The sequence below is a fragment of the Gambusia affinis genome, linkage group LG20 (genome assembly GCF_019740435.1).
Source record: "Gambusia affinis linkage group LG20, SWU_Gaff_1.0, whole genome shotgun sequence".
Lineage (NCBI taxonomy): Eukaryota > Metazoa > Chordata > Actinopteri > Cyprinodontiformes > Poeciliidae > Gambusia > Gambusia affinis.
The window spans coordinates 14,078,633-14,097,913 of NC_057887.1; the positions used below are offsets into that span (position 1 = coordinate 14,078,633).

Below are 19,281 nucleotides of genomic sequence, written 5' to 3' on the forward strand. Positions count from 1 at the left end.
TCTCTGTTCCAAATATACTTAATCAATAACCAATCACAGGTTATTGTGATTGGAATTTTATTATGTGGTAGTTCTTAAAGGGAAATCAGAATTCACAAAATTCTGTGCTGGCAGAATGAAAGCTGACAAAAGAGAAGAGAAAATCGTCATGGCATCTCTACATAGAAAGCATTTTAAGGGGAAAGGAGGAGATTCATTACTGGTACAAAACCGAGTATACTGGATATTCACCAAATCCGATGAGGCCGAGGGTTTCGCCACGGATGCGAGCGGCACCAGAGGCCACCTCGCGGATCTGTTCCACGCTCTGGACCCTCGTGCCCTCTCGGAGGGCTTGATAGAGCCAGGTGTTTCGCCTGTAGAGGTTCAGGATGTGACAAATGGTGGAATCGGCCGTCTCCTCCACGGCTGCAGAGGGAATGTTGCACACAGCAATCCCTGAAAGACGAGAAAGAGGCCAAAAGAGTTTCAAATCAATCTGAATAAGTGATATGAAAAAAATGGTCAGCGTTCACCTAAACTATGGTTAACAACGTAAAAAAAAATTAATTATCGCTTGGAAAATGTTCAGCTTGAATTGAGATAATAGGATACAAGAAGCAACAATCTATATCAAAAGGTGTTTGCTTCACACCAAACATGAATACTGTGTTAAAGTAGCCTATATAAACCCAAAAATCTTTATTTACGTTGCACCTTTTTAAATTATAGTGAACTATCACAGCCAAACACAAGCTTTCTACTGTCAATAAGAGGATGACCTGAAAACTTTGAAATTTTAGGGACTTTCTGTTGAGTTATACTCCAGCAGAGTGTTCTCAATTTAGCTGCCTTCAAGCAATTTAAACCTCTGACCTCGTGGTATTACCTCGTCTTTCCTTCACATATTTTTTTTATACTCCTTTCAAAGCACTTCTGCCTGCCCTGGCTCTCCACTAATGCCCTCATCCCACTCTGTATCTCTGAGTAACAGCACGGTGGACTGCAGACAGCAAAAAATACCCAGAGCCTGTTCAATGTTCAATCAATGGCCTCTTTTTTCTCCTCTAGGAGAACAGCCGTCATATCTGCGCTGCCTTCTCGAGGCCTGATAGCTTTTTGACTCCTGTGTTGCAAAAGGCAGCGCGCTGTCGGCGAGTGGGTGGCAGTTAGACACAGTATCTCGTATTGGCAGGGAAATGGCAGCTTTGTCAGCTCTAAGAGCTGTTTGAGCCACTGAGCCTGCTGATAGGAGCCTGGGTGGTGGTTCAGAGGATGAACCAAACTCTTTTCTTCCTTTTACTTTCAGTGGCTTTGAAAAGTCTAGCTCGTAGTTCCATCTTCGTGGTTCATCTTGCTATTAACTTTGGCTTTAAATACTTTTCTAAAAATGCATACCAGGAAACTCAGAAAAGGTACTTGAAGCAAGTCTTTTCAATGGAAAATTCCCTTAAGACATAGATCTTATTTTGATCACCATCTTCTCCACCCTCTTTTAATATTTTTTGGAGCACATTGCAAATGATTTGATGAATCACTCGTAAGCTAGCTGGATAAATCCAAACACTGGCGTTTGAAGTGAAGCATGTCATTGACAGGTAAACAAAAGATCAAACGAGGAAGATGGCAGGCAAAGCTCTTTGTAATGGAATCAATGGAAACCCTTTGGAATAAAGCACTTTTCACAGCAACACCTCCAATCAAACACCTGCTGCTATATTGATTTAGGTTTTCTTTAGAGTAAAGCAGTTGCTAAAACCCCTCATGTTTGGTTGTGTGACGGATCCAGGTTTAAGTAAATTCCACAATTTAGGGTCTCAACATGCTGTTGTTTTTGTGCAAATAATCAGTGTTTCTGGCACTGAAACAACCCCGCAGCATGACGGCACCACCACTATACTTGACAGTTGCTACTGTTTTCTAGATTTGATCTTCCGAATATATTTCTTATCAATGGTCAAATGGTTAGTCTCATATGACCCCACAACTTTTTTTTCCAGAGATATATTTGCCCTCTACATGCAGATAGTCGCAAATTTCTAACAAGCATGAAGGTGTTGATTCTGGAACGGGGCTTCATTCTCAATCAACACCAATCCTATGACGTTTATAGCAAATTAAAGCCTCAGCAATGATTGAGAATACAGTAACACTTTTTCCAATTCATAGCACTTTTGAGTCTCAAAGATTTCTGAGTTGTTCCTGAACTTTTAACCAAAATCCACTCATATAACTTACATCTACTAGAACTGGTAATTTAGAAATTTGCAGCTCTCAAGATATGACTCCAAAATTATTTTTTTCATTGTTTGGGTCCATTTTAATCAAAAATATTTACCATTCTTCTAAGATCTTCATTGGGCTTTTCCATTAATCTGTGTATTGCTCAATTAAATGAGATTTTTCAAACAAAGCTATTTTCAAACCATAAGAGAGCGGTACAGTGAGGCAACAAGAAGTAAGAAAAGATGTCAAATGTCACGGTCTTTACCCAGTCTATAAAAGGAAACACAAAAATAAACCACTAGATTAGGTCCCAAACCAAACAAAATCTTTTCTATTAAAAATTAAACAAACAAATTAATTAAAAAAAATATTTCCTGCAATACCTAAAGGTTCTGCCAAATGGCATTTGGTGGTTAATTTAATAGCATTAACCTCAACTAGGATTTGTAAAAAATGCAATGTCAGGATGAAGAATATATTTATGAACAACTTGCCATAACCTCACTTTTAAAATGACAGCCGAAGCAGCCACTCATTTTCCACTATTGGACTCTGTTGCTAAAAACTAAGGTCATATTACAAACCACTGTAGCATTTGTATTGGGCCGAGTGCTTTACATCAAAGTCTATCCTAATTCTGTGCTGTTGCACCAAAATAAAAGTATTAAAAACACATTATCAGTTCTAAATGTGAACTGTATAGTTCATATGAGTACAACAATTACAGATTGCACGTACATGAATAGAGGACTATTTAAAACCCCAAAATAACAATTTACTACCTAGTTCTCCAGCTGCCTTTATGTCAATGTTGTCATATCCGCTGCCGATGCGGATGATGATGCGTAGGGCTTTGAACTTCTCCAGGTCCTCTCTGGTCAAGGTGATGGTGTGGTACATCATGGCTCCCACTGCCTCATTTAGCACCTGCAGATACACCAAGACAAAAAGATGCAAAAATATTTCTCTCTTCTCTTTTCTTATCACTTGCCGTGTGCTTACAAATCTGCTTCTCCTTTGAATGGACTTTGCAACTTTGCACAGATCATGTGATTATTCATACTCATTAAGCCAAAAGAATATTATTATTATTTTTTTTTTTACACAACAGGATCAAAATGTTCCTGCACTGGATATGTGTAGTTACAGCCACCAGAGTTGATTAGCTGGTTGTCTTCCAATGAAACACCAGGAGGCCTCTGCTCTATTCAGCTTCCCACTGACAAGGGATGCTGCTTTGGGTCAACACCAGTCAAACTGACCAACAGCACAGACTGTAGAAAGCCGGATTGGGTAAGAAAGAAGGCTGTGTGCGGTAAGAGCCCATGAAGACCGGATAGAGAAGAGGAGGAGACATTGTGCTTCTTCTTAGTGTGTGTTTCAGCCTGTGTGCGGGCGGGGGTGCGTGTGTGTGTGAGAGCGTGGGCAGGGAGGCGTGCATGGACAAAAAGATAAGGTAGAACTCTGGAAGGACTTGAGAGAGTCAGTAGAGGATGTTGAGAAAGGCCAGAATGATGAACGAAAAAAAAAAAAAGCATGTTGCAGAGATAGTTTGCCTGGATCTGCACTGCTGCATGATCACCAGGACTCCATTCAGACCTAAAGGGTTGTTTATCCATCTCTATAGTGAGGTCAAGGCTGACACTGACTATACATTCACAACAACAGAGTCAAATGTTGCGCTAGGGAGATAATATTTTAAAAACCACATGCCCGTGCTGATCAAGATCAAATATCAATTTCAGAGTTTCACAGCATTGCATCAACTTCTCTTGAACGAACACTCTAGCCAGAGTTAAATACGTTTAATGCATTTCTGTTTAAAAGGAGACAAGTTCTATGTTTAAGAGATGAACGTGGTTTGGTGAAAAATGTATAAATTAAACCCAGACTAAAAGTAAGAAAAAAGGATCTTGTGAAAATACTGTTGAAACTGTGAAAGAATGCCATTTGTCATAGTGAAGCAAGTTTTGGACCCTAATAGGCTTAAGGGCCACTCAGCAATTTGCAAATTCAAAGTGACAAAGACTTTAAATCTTGAATAAATGCCTGGTGTTCAATGAAATACTTAGGAACTGCACGGTATATAAACTATTGACTATTGTCAGACAGTGATTAAAATATGATCTCTCTTTTTATACGGTGTAGGTGAATATCTGCATATCAATTTCAGCTGTTCATAAAGCCATTCATGCACAAAAGCAAAAATACAAATAAACATAATTACACCTACTTTCGATATGTGCTGAGACCAGCAGACTCATCTGAAATGACTATTGATTAAACCAAAATAACTATAAGTGACCTACTGCTGGTGGATAACCATGACTGCAGTCACATAACCACATTTCTTTATGCTGAGTGGATTACATAGAAAAATACTTTCAGTAAATGGTGATGAAAGTAGATTTAAAGTATCTTTAGCTGATGTGTAGTGTGTGCACTACTTCCCTTAGCCGATTACCTCACCTCAATACAAAAAGTCACACAAATAGACCGGAACTGCAAACGACAAAGATGGCAAAGTGAGGAACAGAACCCAGAAAAATATCTTTATTCAAACGACATTAGAAATGACAATCAAGCTTCTGCAGCACATGGTAAAAATATAACCATTAAAAGATACTTAAGAGGACAAAAAGGAAGAAGCTATTTATTCTCCCCAGAGGACAGTGGATATAATTTCTGTTCTTTTAATGTTTGTTCAAAAAGTTGCTTTTTGCCAATATAGAGCTACATAATTCTGAGTACTGAATCAGCCTGGGAAATGTATTTTCTGGTTTCATTATTTAAACCAGATAGTAAATTCTGTCAAAGTTCAAGAACTAGGGCATTCAGAAGATCCAAAGAATCAGCAGTGGATGAATCTACACCACAGAGATCAGTAGCAGCAGACTCATCTGAAATGACTATTGATTAGACCCATAACTATAAGTGACCTACTGCTGAGGATCTAAACTACTCCCCCTCAGAATCTGCCCAGGCCCCTGTCAGCGCCTAAATAACAGCGCTACATTCACCTCCAGCCAAACTGAATTAGCTTTCCTGTGATTAGTAGATTAGCTCTGAATTTCCATACTGCTTTTATTAGCACTGTGTCCTGGACAGGCCTTCCAGATACTAGTTCAAGGTTAAAACGCTCCTTACACACACACACACACGCACACATGCACACCAACATCCCTTTGTACTGAAAGCTCTTTTTTTTCTCCTTCTGAGCTTGAGGAGAAGATTGTTGGAATTTGGTCATTTATTTTAATGACTATTTTGATCATTATTTTTATTCAGGGTGCCAACAAATTTTTTATATAAAAATGTCACACTTTTCCACACCCAATTTTCATAATCTTTTATGGACGTTTTAAAATGCAACATAATTAAGTTCACCATGAATTTATAGCTGTTATTTTGGCAGTGGGCAGGCTTTAAGTATGCTTCAAATAAATAAACAGAAGCTGGAAGAAAGGAGGGAATGATGGAGGGATGAGGGGAAGGGAGAATGGAAAAAGAACAGATGGAAGGAAGGAAAGAGGGAGGGAAAGAAGTAACGAAGAAAAGAAGAAGGTAGGAAGGATCATTAAGACGACAGGACAGTGAATAATCCAGAGAAACTTTTCATACTATTCAATCTGGGATCACTGAAATATAATTCTGTACTTTTCAAAACACTGTAAGAAATTTTAGTGTTTCTTCAGTGCATGGGAGTTCCAGTAAAATAAATATTAATTAGACACCTATCAAACAGAAAACCGGAATTTGGTCATTTATTTTAATGACTATTTTGATCATTATTTTTATTCAGGGTGCCAACAAATTTTTTATATAAAAATGTCACACTTTTCCACACCCAATTTTCATAATCTTTTATGGACGTTTTAAAATGCAAAATAATTAAGTTCACCATGAATTTATAGCTGTTATTTCGGCAGTGGCAGGCTTTTAAGTATGCTTCAAATATAATAAACAGGTAAGCTGGAAGAAAAGGAGGAATGATGGAGGATGAGGGAAAGAATGGAAAAAAGAACAGATGGAAGGAAGGAAAGAAGGAAATTCAGCACAAATACACAAAAAGAACAGCTGAAAATTTGCATTTGTAAATTTTCCCATTTAATGGAGAAAGTTACAAACACTCATATGGAAGAATGTTTCATACTATTCAAGCTGGGATCACTGAAATATAACTGGTCCCTTTCCACAATGGAATAACTAATTTGTTTCTGTATTGTTCCAGTAAAATAAATATTAATTAGACACCTATCAAACAGAAAACCATTTGTGTGTGTTTGTGTGTCTCTGTGGTTAACAGTGGAAGGATTTTATGGTTATGAAGTCACCCTGCACACGGTCCAAAGTCGATGCAATGTGGTTGGAACATTGAGAACAAACTTTTTTCCACCTTCAGGGCTGTTTTGTTGTTGCTGATCAAACACTAGTCTTTGCATTGATCACTTCTAGAAGCTCAGTGTGCAGCAGGCAAATGACAGAATAACCCCATGTTTAGGATGCTATAAAAGCCTCTTTTTGACCTCACTTTTAAAAGTTTCAACCACCTAGGTGATGTAAATTAGAAATGATAGAATTTGGAAGTAGTCCAAATCCACTTTGTGCTATTTCCCTATTCCACTGACATCAAAGCAGTCCCATAGGATGACACTGCCACCACTTTGCTTGATAATTGTTTGTGTTCTTAGGTTTAAAAGCCTCAACTCAAGAAAGACTCAAGAAACACCTACGCTGACTTGATCATCCGATTGTTTTGCACTTTATTTTGTTTGTTCAATCAGGTTCCCTTTCCACAATGGAATAACTAATTTGCTCTGTATTGTTTTAATCAAAACTTAATAAGTTCCATCAGTTTTCAGCTCATGGCAGGCCTGAATCTTCTTGGTCCCTTATTTGTTTCTGAACATCCTAGCCTAATTGCTGTATGAAGAAGGCTTGTAAAGACTATGGAAATCTACAAATGTCCTTCTCAGATCTTCACAGAGTTCTGTCAACTTTCTTATCATGCTGATGAATCAAGTGAACACTATGGGAGAAATACTTTCAATACTGGCAAAGAGAAACTACCAGTTGCAGACTTTGATTACTGACAAAATTATATTATTTTATTTACTGGGCTTCACTACATCGCTAAGCTTAACACTTTCAGTGGCTGAGTCAAGCTGAACTGTGTGATAAGCCATTCTTGACAGTTTGCCATGTGGGCTGCGATCCAAGCTTTACAAGCGGTATATGAGGCTGTAACGGCTGAAACAAAGACAAAGGACCATTGACCTTGGCGGATGAGCACAGGTGCTGAATTTCATTGAAGTGGGTTTGTAACGTTTTTCTTGCTCTGTCATGGCTCGAGTGTCATCATTCACGTCTCGCCTAAAAAAGCTGTGGATATGGCAGGAGATCCGTTGGTCTTTTAGTTTTACACAACTTGCAACTCCAATGTAGGTGCGCAGACACGCTCGTCTACATTATGCAGAAATTCCACAGTTATCAACACTGCATCTCTGCATATGTGCGGCGCAGGAAAGATATTGGACATTTTCAATCTATCACGCCCCTCTGGGTATCCAGACTGCAGGTTATTACTGCGAACTGCTGAATATGCTGCTGAGGTGAACATTACAATCATGTTTTTCCTGATAAGGTAGTGTTAAAAACAAACAAAAAGGTATCCCGCACTCCCCCTCGCCTCTTCTCTGCCTGAGGTCTTTGATTGAATTGATCTTTATGCAAATGCTTCTTTTTTAATATGTCCTATTTTCATAAAGACAGCGAGACGAAAAGATGTAGCGGCTCGCTCTCCATCTTCAGATGGAGAGATCGCTCCTGGGTGATACCCATCTCTGCAGACGTATATTGTTTTGCAGCCAGAGCGCTGCATAAAAGACAATAAAGAACCTCGACAAGCCAATGTAATTACACTGCATCCCCGCCGTACAAGACTCTCTATTAGAACAACGGCACTGATATAGGCATCACGCCCAATACCCCAAAGTGACATTAAATCATAATGAAGCCACTATTTTTTAACTGCCGAGTGTACATGAGGCCAATATAACACGATTCACACATCAGCTCGGTGATAGAGGTGGACACGAGCAATCTCCCCATCAGCTTTCAGTTGCTATGATGCAAACCGTTGTGTGTGTCAAAGAGTGTGAGTCCTACCTTCTCGTGGATCTCCTGTGTTGACTGGGCATCGCAGAAGGCGACGGTTGCTAAGTCTTTCAGGATGGGCATCTCCACGGTGCAGTCGCGCCCATCCAGCAGTGCCACCAGCGGGCGCGGATGCATAGGCCCGTTCATGATTTGGGGCCGAATACCTGAACGAGACACATGAGAAGAGGAAAAGATTAGTGTACAGGGCTACAGAGAATTGTTTGTTGTATTTAAAGCACTGTGGAACAGTCTCAACTAATGTTTTTTCTTTGCTTTCAAGAAGTCATTACTAATTAAGATGCTCCTGAATAAATAGTTCTTTAGGGTTTTGAAGATTTCTCAAAAGACATTTCTGACCCTTTTTTTGTTCCTTATACCAATGTTACACTTTTAAGAATCTGCCTTTTTGTTAGTCTGGCATTGCCTTAGTTCACACTTTGACACTAGCATTCAGTTTGATCAGACTTTTCGGACGATGAAAAATTAATCACTGGAGGAAAGCTGGAAGGGGCCAAGTCTACTGCACATGTATACCACTGTTGCAGAATCACTGCAACTGTGGCTCAAATGTGGGTGGAACCTTTCTAGAGTGCACGGTACCATGAACCCTTCTTTTCGTTTTCATTTCACCAAGCTCTCCCAGAGAACTGGAACTGGGTAACCATTGGGTCATTCAGCAGGACAGTGATTCAAAACAGCACAGCCTTTAGAAAATGTGAAGCAGAGCTGAAGAGAAGAGAGCATAAGAGAGAGCCCAGAAGAAGTACAACTTAAAAAGTTATAGCCTGTTGCCAAAAATGGGTTGGGATCTTTTCCCTCCCTTGACTAAATAAAATACTCAAATTAAAACTTGGAATATTCCCAATTTTTTGGGAGAAATTATAACACAGGAATAAAAGGTTAATTTACAAAGCTAAGACTTCTTACATATATTCACTTGGAGTGACAGCAATTCAGCCTGGTAAATGAATCACCCAGGCATAAAAAGTCCATAAACCCAAGGATTAGACATTCTGTACAGAACTAATTGATAGGCTAACAAGAATAAGAATTGAATTGCCTAAACAAAAGCCAATTTGGGGAGTAGAACTTGTTGGAGGGTTCACAACGAATGTTGAATCTCAATAAATCTGTTAAGGTAAGAGGAATGTTTTCTACCCTGTGTCATGGGAAATATAGTTTTGTTTAAACATAATATTTGAGTTCATCATCAGCCACAGATATAAAACGCTAACTAATGCTGCAAACACATCGCATAATGAAAAAGACAACAGAAACAGCTACTGATCGAAAATTGTACATGCTTAAACATAACTAAATGGAATCTAACCTACTAATAGCTGATCACACAGAGACAATGTTTATCTGTTTCTCTTACTGAATGTCTGAGTGAACATTAAGGGCAACAATTTGACGACAGAAAAACCATCTACCAGAAGAGCAGATCGTACTTCTTGAGGAAGTTTAGGCCACATACATACTACATATTGAGGCAATACTTTCATCAGACAACAGGAATGTTTAAAAAAGTATAGCAAAGCTATTTATTGTTTTCAGATTTTGACCTCTCTCCAGTGGAACACGCTGAATTTGCACTATAATCTCTACAGTGCAGACTGTTTTTCTAATGCTAGCCTTTCTAACAATGCGTATTGCGGTAATTGCTGATACTGGCTGCGAAAGCTAGTTTAAAGAGAACACAACACAACTATTTTGTTAATGGTGAAACTGTTTACATTGACTGCTGTCTCTTATGTGCCCTTATCACCTCTGGTCTTAATGCAAGCTATCAATGACTGCTCATTGCAGGAAGGCTAGAGGAAAAATGCTGTTCTGATATCTTCTTATTTGGCACTTCTCAGAAAAAAAAGAAAAGAAAAGAAATTGGGTTTGGTGAAAATAGGCATCACGTTTTGGATGGGAGGCGAAACAATCTTCAAGAATCAAGTCAAGTGGTTCAGCAGCCCTCTAAACTTGTTTACATGGCTTCTTAAGTTCTGGGTGAAAGCATCAAAGTTCACTAAAACTGAAATTGGAAAATTGGCAACAAACACTATCATTTTTTAACATCAAAGAGCTATCAAATCAAACTGGCATCAAATTAAAGCATAGCTGGTTTGATTGCATCATTCTTTTCCTGAAAAATGAAAGACTGGGCGTGAGTACGGGAGGTGATTAGAATGTAGCGGGAAGCACGGCTGCTCTGTACTAACAAGGTCTGCTCAATAAATCAATGCACCTACTCTAGACTGGATTAGATTTACAGGAACACTCTCAGAATCACAGCTCCAAAACACCTGCATTACACTCTCAAACTGTACACCTAGACATGAGCGCAAGCAGCTAAAAGTATATTCACACAGCAAAAAAGAAAATACATTCCCCACGGTGGCACTTTGACAACTACAAACTGAATGGATAAGCATTTCCTCACTTTTAAAGGCAAGGATCCTAGATTTTCCTCAATGGGGGGCAGGGGGAGGGGACCTGCAATCGGCACCTTCACAGAAGAGTTTCATTCAAGGCGTGCCTCAAAAGAGCAATGTATCACTCAAATGGAGAATGCTCGAGAAAGCATTACAAGCCTGGAACAAACCCCATAGCCGATTCACATCTGCACAGCGGCGCAGTTGACAAAGCATGTGTCGCATTTACGGTTCTGTCGCCGAACAGGTCGCTTCACCATTTTCTCACTGAGACTGAAGAGAGTGGAGAGGAGCCGAGCTCCCCGGTGGCTCGACCTTCTCACACATCCCTGCAGAAGACGGCGTGTCGCGCCGAGAAGACAGACAATTATCAGCCCTGCTTCATGCAATGTTAACAAGTGAGGAGAATAAATATTCATGTTGCTTCATGTACAGATGGACCCGAGATGGAAAGACTGTTCCTTACGGATTAACAGCTTTTTACTCCGTAGAGGTCATGTTAATCACTCATGGTTAGCAGCAATGGGTCAATCTAAGATGATGTAACACACTTAAAATAATCAAATAAAGACCTAAAAGTCAAATGTCTTTCATGGTATCTCTGCTCATCATTTGGTTCTTTTCCCCCTCTTGGGTGCCGGCACTTTGTTTTTTTTAAATTTAGAATAAATTTGGCTATGCTGATGCAAACTGCATAAACATGCCCAAGCTGTACATTTTGACTGAATTGGAAGTATTTATTAGTCAGTCTTTCATATGCCTTTCAAACTAAATAAAGAAAGCAGTTATTTCTGAAAAACTGCTAAAAAAATCAAATAAAACAGAAACTGGTCCCCGAGGCTGCCAAGAGGTCAGGTTTGAAAGCTAGTAAAAACTTAAACCTTGAAACTTTTTTTTTTTCAAAGAAAACATTCAGACCTGTCTAAAACATTCATAAAGACTTGCAGAAGAATGAGTTGCAAACTGCAAAAGCTGAACTTAAAGTGATGCTTAATCCAAAAAATGTATTTGGCCCAAAACAACACAGCATCACTCAATGTGTGCATTGAAAAACATGGTGGTGGCGACATCAAAATCTGGGGTTACTTTAGTTCAAATGGAACAGAGCTTCTTGTCATTAAATTAACACTTTCAACTATCTGTCAGTTTTAACCCACAAGCCTTTCAGATATCTGTTGGAAAGATGAAGACAAAAATAAGTTTCCTCTCAATGTTGCAATAAGTTTAAGCAAATATTCAAATAAATAAATGCAATGGTCACTTGAAAAACCTTAATATATTGAAATGACCTTGCCAAGTCCTGATCTAGAGGTAACAGAATATCTATTTAGGAGCTGTAGAGATAAATTAGATGTCCTCACAGTTTGATACATTCAGGCAGAATCGGCAAATACAGGATGTGGGATGAAGGCAAACTCCTCCTGAAGAAGAATAAGTTCTCAATTTGAAGTAAAAGGAGCTTTGTGAAAGTATGAGTTTAAGGGTGTGCACACTTTTGAAAGCAGATTGTTGCATCTTTATTTATTTATTTTTTTTCCAAATTTTTTTTCCCCCAGTTGAATTGTACAGTATAGAATATGGATTTAAATAAATGTGGAAAAAGTACACAGATTTTTTTTATTATCTAGTTTTTATGCCACCAAGCCTGGCATTTTGTTCAGCATGTGTACACATTTGAGCGCAATATTATGGGAGTGGAAGAAAAAGGCTTTCATCACTGAAACTGGAATTTAATGGGTTCAGTTCAAAATGTAATAATAAATGTTACATGGACCTTTAGTTAATAATGCCAAAAAAAGAGCAATATATGTAATAACTGTACAATTTGAGACACAGGTGAATCACATAGAAGACTTAATGCAAGTAAGACTCATTGGGTCAGCGTGCGTTGGGATTACGTCAACGCAGGCTGATTAGGGTAGATAACAGTGAGATTAGGAGGTTTAAGATTAATAGGGTTGTGTAGCTGTTGCAAGCATAAAAATAAACAGATGTAAGTAGTAAGCGAAAAGTAGTACGCTTAAAACAGACTAAGCATTGCCTGTTAGCCTTAAAAGCTCCCAGGGGTCATATTAGAGGAGAGGGAGATGAAAGGGAAAAACTGAGGACGTAAACGACAGGAGTGGCGTTCAGAAAAGCGAGCAGTCCAGCAGTGCAGCCTCTTAGGGCAGGCCGCGTGGATATCATAGAGCGAGGGTTCGCCTCCCGTTGCCTGTCTGTTGTCATGGTGATCACTTGACAGGCTTTTGCCGTCCGCTTTAGCACGCTTTATTTTTAACACCACTTGCGTGCAAGACAGGAGTGGAGGTCGGAGGCAAAAACCTCCGTTATCCTCGACGTGTTTGTGGTGCCGAGATGCTGTGTGCCCTGATAAACAGACAGCCTGACCCCTGCAAGTGATGCCTCCCCCTATGTAAGACCTCCAGCCCCCGCCCCCTGCAGACAGGTGATGGCATACTGACTGACTGTTACCTCTGATTTGTGACAGCTCATTTAACATTAATCGAGGCAGATGGCAGAAAGCGGACTGCAAATAGAGTCCATTACATCTGCAATTACTAACTTGGATCAGACAAATTAACTAAGCCTTTAAATAAAAAAAATATTCACAGATTAACCAGGTCAAACACAACATATTTATTTTATAGGACAACCAGCATGATAAGAAAAAAATATTTAGTGATTATAGTAAAATAACATCAATTAACCTTTTATAAATTTTCTTCACAGTAGAGTCTCTCATTTGTTATTTTGGTGCTAGTACATCTTTATTTTCCGACTAAGGGACAATAAAAGATATTTGTATTATAGTCCTTATTTTTATATAAATAGATGGATAATTTGCAGATGGATGGACGGCAAATTATTTACATGTCCCATGCTTTCCCAAACACTTGCTTATTTTTTCCGACTGTGTGACTTGACATTTGCACTGAATTGCCTCTATGTAAATAAAATGAATTTAAGCCACCAAACACTGTTTTGGCAGCTGAAACTCTTTGCAACACTTTCCAACAGCCCTCTCCGAGTTTATTTGGGGGGATTTTTCCCAGTATTTTCAGCAGAAATCACTGATTACTGAAGAGTTTGTGCAAGACATTTCTTAAGATCTTTCAGCAAATTGAGGAGGGGAGACAGCAAGGTGAAAGTTTTAGTTTGCATCTCCTCTTTGATCTGATCGCCATTGGACTTTTTCCTTTGAGACGTTAACTTCCACCAGCTCGACGAAGCCATTCACATCACACCGATTTCATGTAAAATGAACATTTAAAAAAGAAAGAAGAAAGAAAAAAGCATCAACTGCGGAGCTCTGCCTTTCAGAAATAAGCCACAAGTGTTATAATCGAAGTGGTGCTTGTATGTAACAGTTTTAGACAGGAGTGGGTGTGTAGGTGAGAGAAGCAGTGGATGAAGCAGGAGGGGAGAAAAAGCTGTTGGCAGGCCCCATCAAACCCTCAGGCACAAGTTAGATTGGCTGAACTCTCTGAATCATCCACTGAGTTTCTCTGTGTCTCTAGCTAACCTTTCAGTCTCTTACTCTTTAAATCTCCCCGCTACAGACTTCTTTCCTCGGCTACATCTCACAGCATCGTCTGCTGTATCGCGCTTTATTCCTGGGGATCCTTGTGCGATACCATCTTCTGACAGCTCTTCTTCTCTGCTGAAGTCTGGCTCCGCGTATTTGTTTGGCCGCTGTGTATTCGAGTCATTTATCTCTCTTCTCACATAAATTTCCTTCCAACCTTGGCTATCATTCCTCAGCTGTCTTTCGGTGATCTCCAACCTTCCCCTTTCCGTCATTCGCTCACCCCGACTGTCACTCCTCCTCCTCCTCTTTTCCTATCATTTTCTCCTCCTTCTCCGTTCCAGCAGCACACGGTGTGGATGTGTGTGTGTCCTCCGTGTGACAGGCTGATTTTCACTCTACTGATTTTGATGGAGAGGAGATGATGTATTCAGGCTGGGGAAGCACGGAGGTGACAGGCAACACTCCCCTCGTGGTAAACTGACAGCGTGTATATCAAACCAGCCTCAACCAGAATCACTGGGTCTGTCAGCCTCACAATACCGCCGCATGCGCTTCTGATAAGTGATCCATTCATGACACCCTTATCAGCACCTTTCCCTCTGCACCATGCAGCTTGACAGCATGCCTGCGGTTTGTGCGTTGGAAATAGTCTGTAATTATATAGGATAGAATTTCGTTCGTTTAGATATTGTTACTTGTGGGAATTTTAAGCACCGTCTTATTAAAGTGGGGAAATAGATTTAGAGTGATGGATTTGTGATTAATTATTCTCAGGTCAAAAACATCTAGCGGCGAATCGTCTGAACTGGATTAGAATAAATATGAAAATTACACAAAATATTCAGAAATTCTCAAAGAGGGAAAATAAATGTTCAAGTTGAGCAATTAAGTGAAGTTTGGGGTTTTAGGTGAAAGAACTGAAAAAAATATCCCACACATTCTATGTATTTGAGAGGGATTAATGTAACAGTAGATGCAGATGAAGCATTGTGTCAGTTATGTACATTCCCCAAAGTATTTGTATCGATTAGGCTTTTTCATATTCGCAACCATTTAATTGTTCATAATTTATACAATTACTCTTTGTCACACAAAGACTCTTTAACATGAGCAAAAAAAGAAAATGCAATCATCAATGCAATGAGAAGACTGAGCAATCTGCAGAAAATGTAATTCCATCCAAGGCTAAGAATAAAAACTGTAACGCTCTAATGCAGATGTCAATGTGCCAACCATTAAATCTTAACTGAAGCATTTACTTTCTATCACACATAACTGCACATTACATTTATCCGTAGTGTATTTTTAAAGATAATTAACCTCCTTGATGGTTAAATCTAGAGAAATGCATTACGTACTGCCAAAGCTTCACATAGGTGGAGCTGTTCAGGGAAAACCAATTATCCAGGTAGAATCCTCCATTTTCTACCCTTTAGGCAATCACCAGATTTAATCAGATTTACTGTCACCTCTGGATTTGCTCATATTTAATACAGACTTAAATCTAACTCCTAGGCTGGTTAACTTCTACTCGGTTAGCTCTCTGCTTTAGCAGTGGCGTAGTGATGTTACGCAGCAACATTCAGGAATTAAAGAGAAGTTTCCAGCAGGTAAGCCATGTTTTGTTTTTCGTTGTTGTTTTTCTATAGTCAACGGCGTTGCCGCTTGCCTCCTCATGGTACCCAACCAAAGATATAAACTGAGCTGTGAATCATGCAGAGTTGAGAGAGGGAGATGCACTTAGACATGGTGCATCAAATGTCAACAAATGTGCTAATCACTGAGGGCTGGAGCACAGTGGAGTGTTAGGGGGCATGAGAGAGTGCTCTTAATATCCCTCCTCCGTTAATTAATTCCCCTCGCTTCCTTTCATTCCTCTGTCTTCTCGCTTCCTCTGCTTGTTGCTAAACTGTTGCCAGGCTGCTAAACGTGTGTGTGGATTTTTTTTTTTTGTTTTTAATGATTCCGCTGCGTATGAGTTAATTTTCACTAAGGGAGGCAGATGCTGCTGTGCATTTACCTGCCAAAAGAAACGTGCAGCACACTTCGACACAAATACACAACCCCTGCTGGGTCTGTGTAATGATATAGTCTGTCAAATCCAGAGCTGCAGTTAATGATTTTTCTCACTGGTGATTAGTCCTGAAAATAATTTTCCCCCTCTTCAAAATTAATTACCTCTAAGTAGTACAACAAGTCAAAAACAAATCAACAAAGACCAGGGATTGAAGAGATGTTTGCTTGTTTAATTACAAAAATAAAGGCATAAAAAAACATATTTTATGTTATGAGATTCTTAGGTTGAAGGAAAATGATCGCACTGTTTACTCAAATTTATTTGTGCTACAACAATAAGCAACAAAGCTGATATCTACGGACTCACTCCTGCAGTCAGCGGCTTCACAGACACGATCTATGAGACTTCCCAACTGTAGTTTTAAAACAGAGATAGTGATGAATGGCACTCTGGCTTACAAACTGTCGCTCACAGCGATTTGATGTGCATGGTTTTTTTTTTGCAAACAGAAGAAACAAGACAGCAAGACCTGAGGAAACCCTTACAATGCTAACTGCAGTAATTGTAGGAGAGTTTAGAAAGTCAGCTTGGAAATAATTTTGCTTTTGTTTCACAGAGATTTTGCCTGTTATTAACAATAATTGACTGCTTGGGAAGGATAGACAACAATACTATGCCAACTGTTGTGAAGTAGTTTTAAATGTTTAATTAGTTGGAAAGAGAAAATCTGAAATGACCAAAATCTTTATTGTGAGACATCAGAATTTAGCCTTAAAACTGATTGGCGCCTTTCTAATAAAAGAACTTTAAACTTTATGCACACCACAATGAAACTGAAACTATTTAATGCTTTAATATACCATAAAGCTTGTAGTTGGCTGATTACTAGCCTTAACATGGTAAAAGCAGGCCACATAAAAAAATTATATCTAATGTTTTTTCAAATCCCGGCAACAATGAATGTTGTCCCAGGTGGTCTTAAAATAAAACCCCTTTCCTAATTAACTAAAGAACCTAACAAAGATAAGAATTAGGTCAGGATCATATTTATTTCAGAAAACTAGGGTTGCTCCAAAAATGAAGAACGCATAACACCTTTTTATTTAGAATAAAAGGGTTTTTAAGATCTACACAGCCTCACATCTTAAGGTTTTTGATTCTAATCACCCCAGTAGAGGAATGGAGGCTGGTGGCTGGAGGCCTCGGATTTTCAGCCAGCAACACTTAGTAAGAGAGTCTGGCAGCGGGATACAGTGGAGCAGCGCTGGGAGATGAGACCAGAGTTTCCATTAAGTGGTGGTAGGGAACGGGGAGTCTCTTCCTACCGCTGGCCTCCACTGCTGGTGTTAAGTTGCCTCGGACGGGGGGGGAGAGGGACCAGCAAAGACGGTGAGGGGTGGCTAATGGGAAATGTGATGTGGTCATAAGTGAAGAAAAGAAAAAGACGGGACAGAAGAGAAGAGCAGGGCAAGAAAAAGGTAGAAATGGGGGACCAGACAAGCCACTCCACTCCACCACACTCTCATTATCATCATCATTATCATCTGCTGTTACCAAGCAACCCCACGCTGCTGTTTGCTAGTGTCGGTACTAGCGGCAGTTTGCTAGTGGCCGGCAGTTTAACCCCCGAAACATGGTCGCCATCAGGCAGTGAGTCAAACAACAAGAGTCTGTGTTTATGGGGCGGGGATGTGAACATCGCCGTGAATGCATTGCTCTTACTTCTGCTGCTCAACATAGCCACTCTTATTTTCCCTCTTCATGGCTGCTACCATGATACAAAGATCTAGAGAAACAGTTCCAATTCGGGAAGATCTATTTTTCATATTTCCCTTCAAGGTTGTGCTGGAAAAAAGGAAAAGACGATGCCACAGAATGACTTCAACTCACCTCACGTAAGCGCTTGACTAATCAACAGCAAGCATACCCTGATCTCCCATTTCTAAGGAACCATCATGTCCTTATTGACTAAAATAAAAGCAATAGCAAACGTGTTCTCGGCACAACTAGCAAATTATGTTCTTTATGGCGCTTGTTCGTCATCCCATTTTAATACTACCCTGGGTTACTGGCCAAATCAAAAACTGCCACTCTCCTCGCTTGTAAAACTTCCCAAGCAAACATGTTTAAGGCTTTATTAAAGCTGCAGTGGTATAAAATCTAAAATAAATTACAGGCCAAAGCCAAACTCAGCTGAAATAACTTTTTATTCTCATTAAATTGAGACACAGACAACTGAATTACAGCTGTCTTGTTTTGTGCCCTACTATTCTGGATCATAGGCAAAATAATAGGCAAACTATAAGTGATACAAGTACATTTTTCAAGCAGTTTGCTTGAGAGTTGAACAATTTTGCTAAAATTTGAGGTCCACAAGTAAAATAATAGCAATGTTTACCTTTTAGACCTGATAAATACACATCTCATAAATACACGACTCGGTTGCAACCCAAACTTTGAGGAAACAAATATGAGATTCACTTTGTGGAGTATTCTTTTCCACTAACAATTGTACATAGACAATAAAATCCCAGCTGGGTAACAATGATGCATTATCAATGATGCATTTTACAAAGTGCACCTTTTTTATAGGAAGGGTGTCAAAGAAAGGAAACAGGTCATTCTGCTTTCTGTATTCGGGTCAGTGACGTCACAAGAGGCACCCGTCAGGCTGATCAGCTGGCTTCAGTGAACTCTACAGCATGCAAGCAAGTTTTAACAGGTTTCAAAATAGACTCTGTTGCAATGAACACTTCTGAATGAGGAACTTGATCAAAAACATGTAAGCAAATAGAACCCCGTCCACCCTCGTTAGAGCAAATGCCAAAAGACGCCCCCTCTGTTGTACAAATCACTGGTTGTCGTGGTAACACTGCACACATGTAAACACGTTCTCTGTAATGTTTCTCAAATGTAAAATTAGTTGATGTCAGCTTCCAAGTTTG

The 19,281-nt window shown here is 39.5% G+C and overlaps 1 protein-coding gene across 4 annotated transcripts in view; it reads right to left on the bottom strand.

Annotated features, from left to right (window-relative positions):
• The window catches only part of LOC122823786 (C-terminal-binding protein 2), a 148,985-nt gene that overhangs the window by 14,169 nt on the left and 115,535 nt on the right, over positions 1-19,281 (bottom strand). For all 4 annotated transcript variants that reach the window (XM_044103769.1, XM_044103770.1, XM_044103768.1 and 1 more), the window contains 3 exons: positions 8,374-8,528; positions 2,988-3,132; positions 232-438 (listed from right to left, as the gene is read on the bottom strand). In XM_044103769.1, the coding sequence (XP_043959704.1) occupies positions 232-438; positions 2,988-3,132; positions 8,374-8,528 (507 nt within the window). The remainder of the gene's footprint in view (positions 1-231; positions 439-2,987; positions 3,133-8,373; positions 8,529-19,281) is intronic.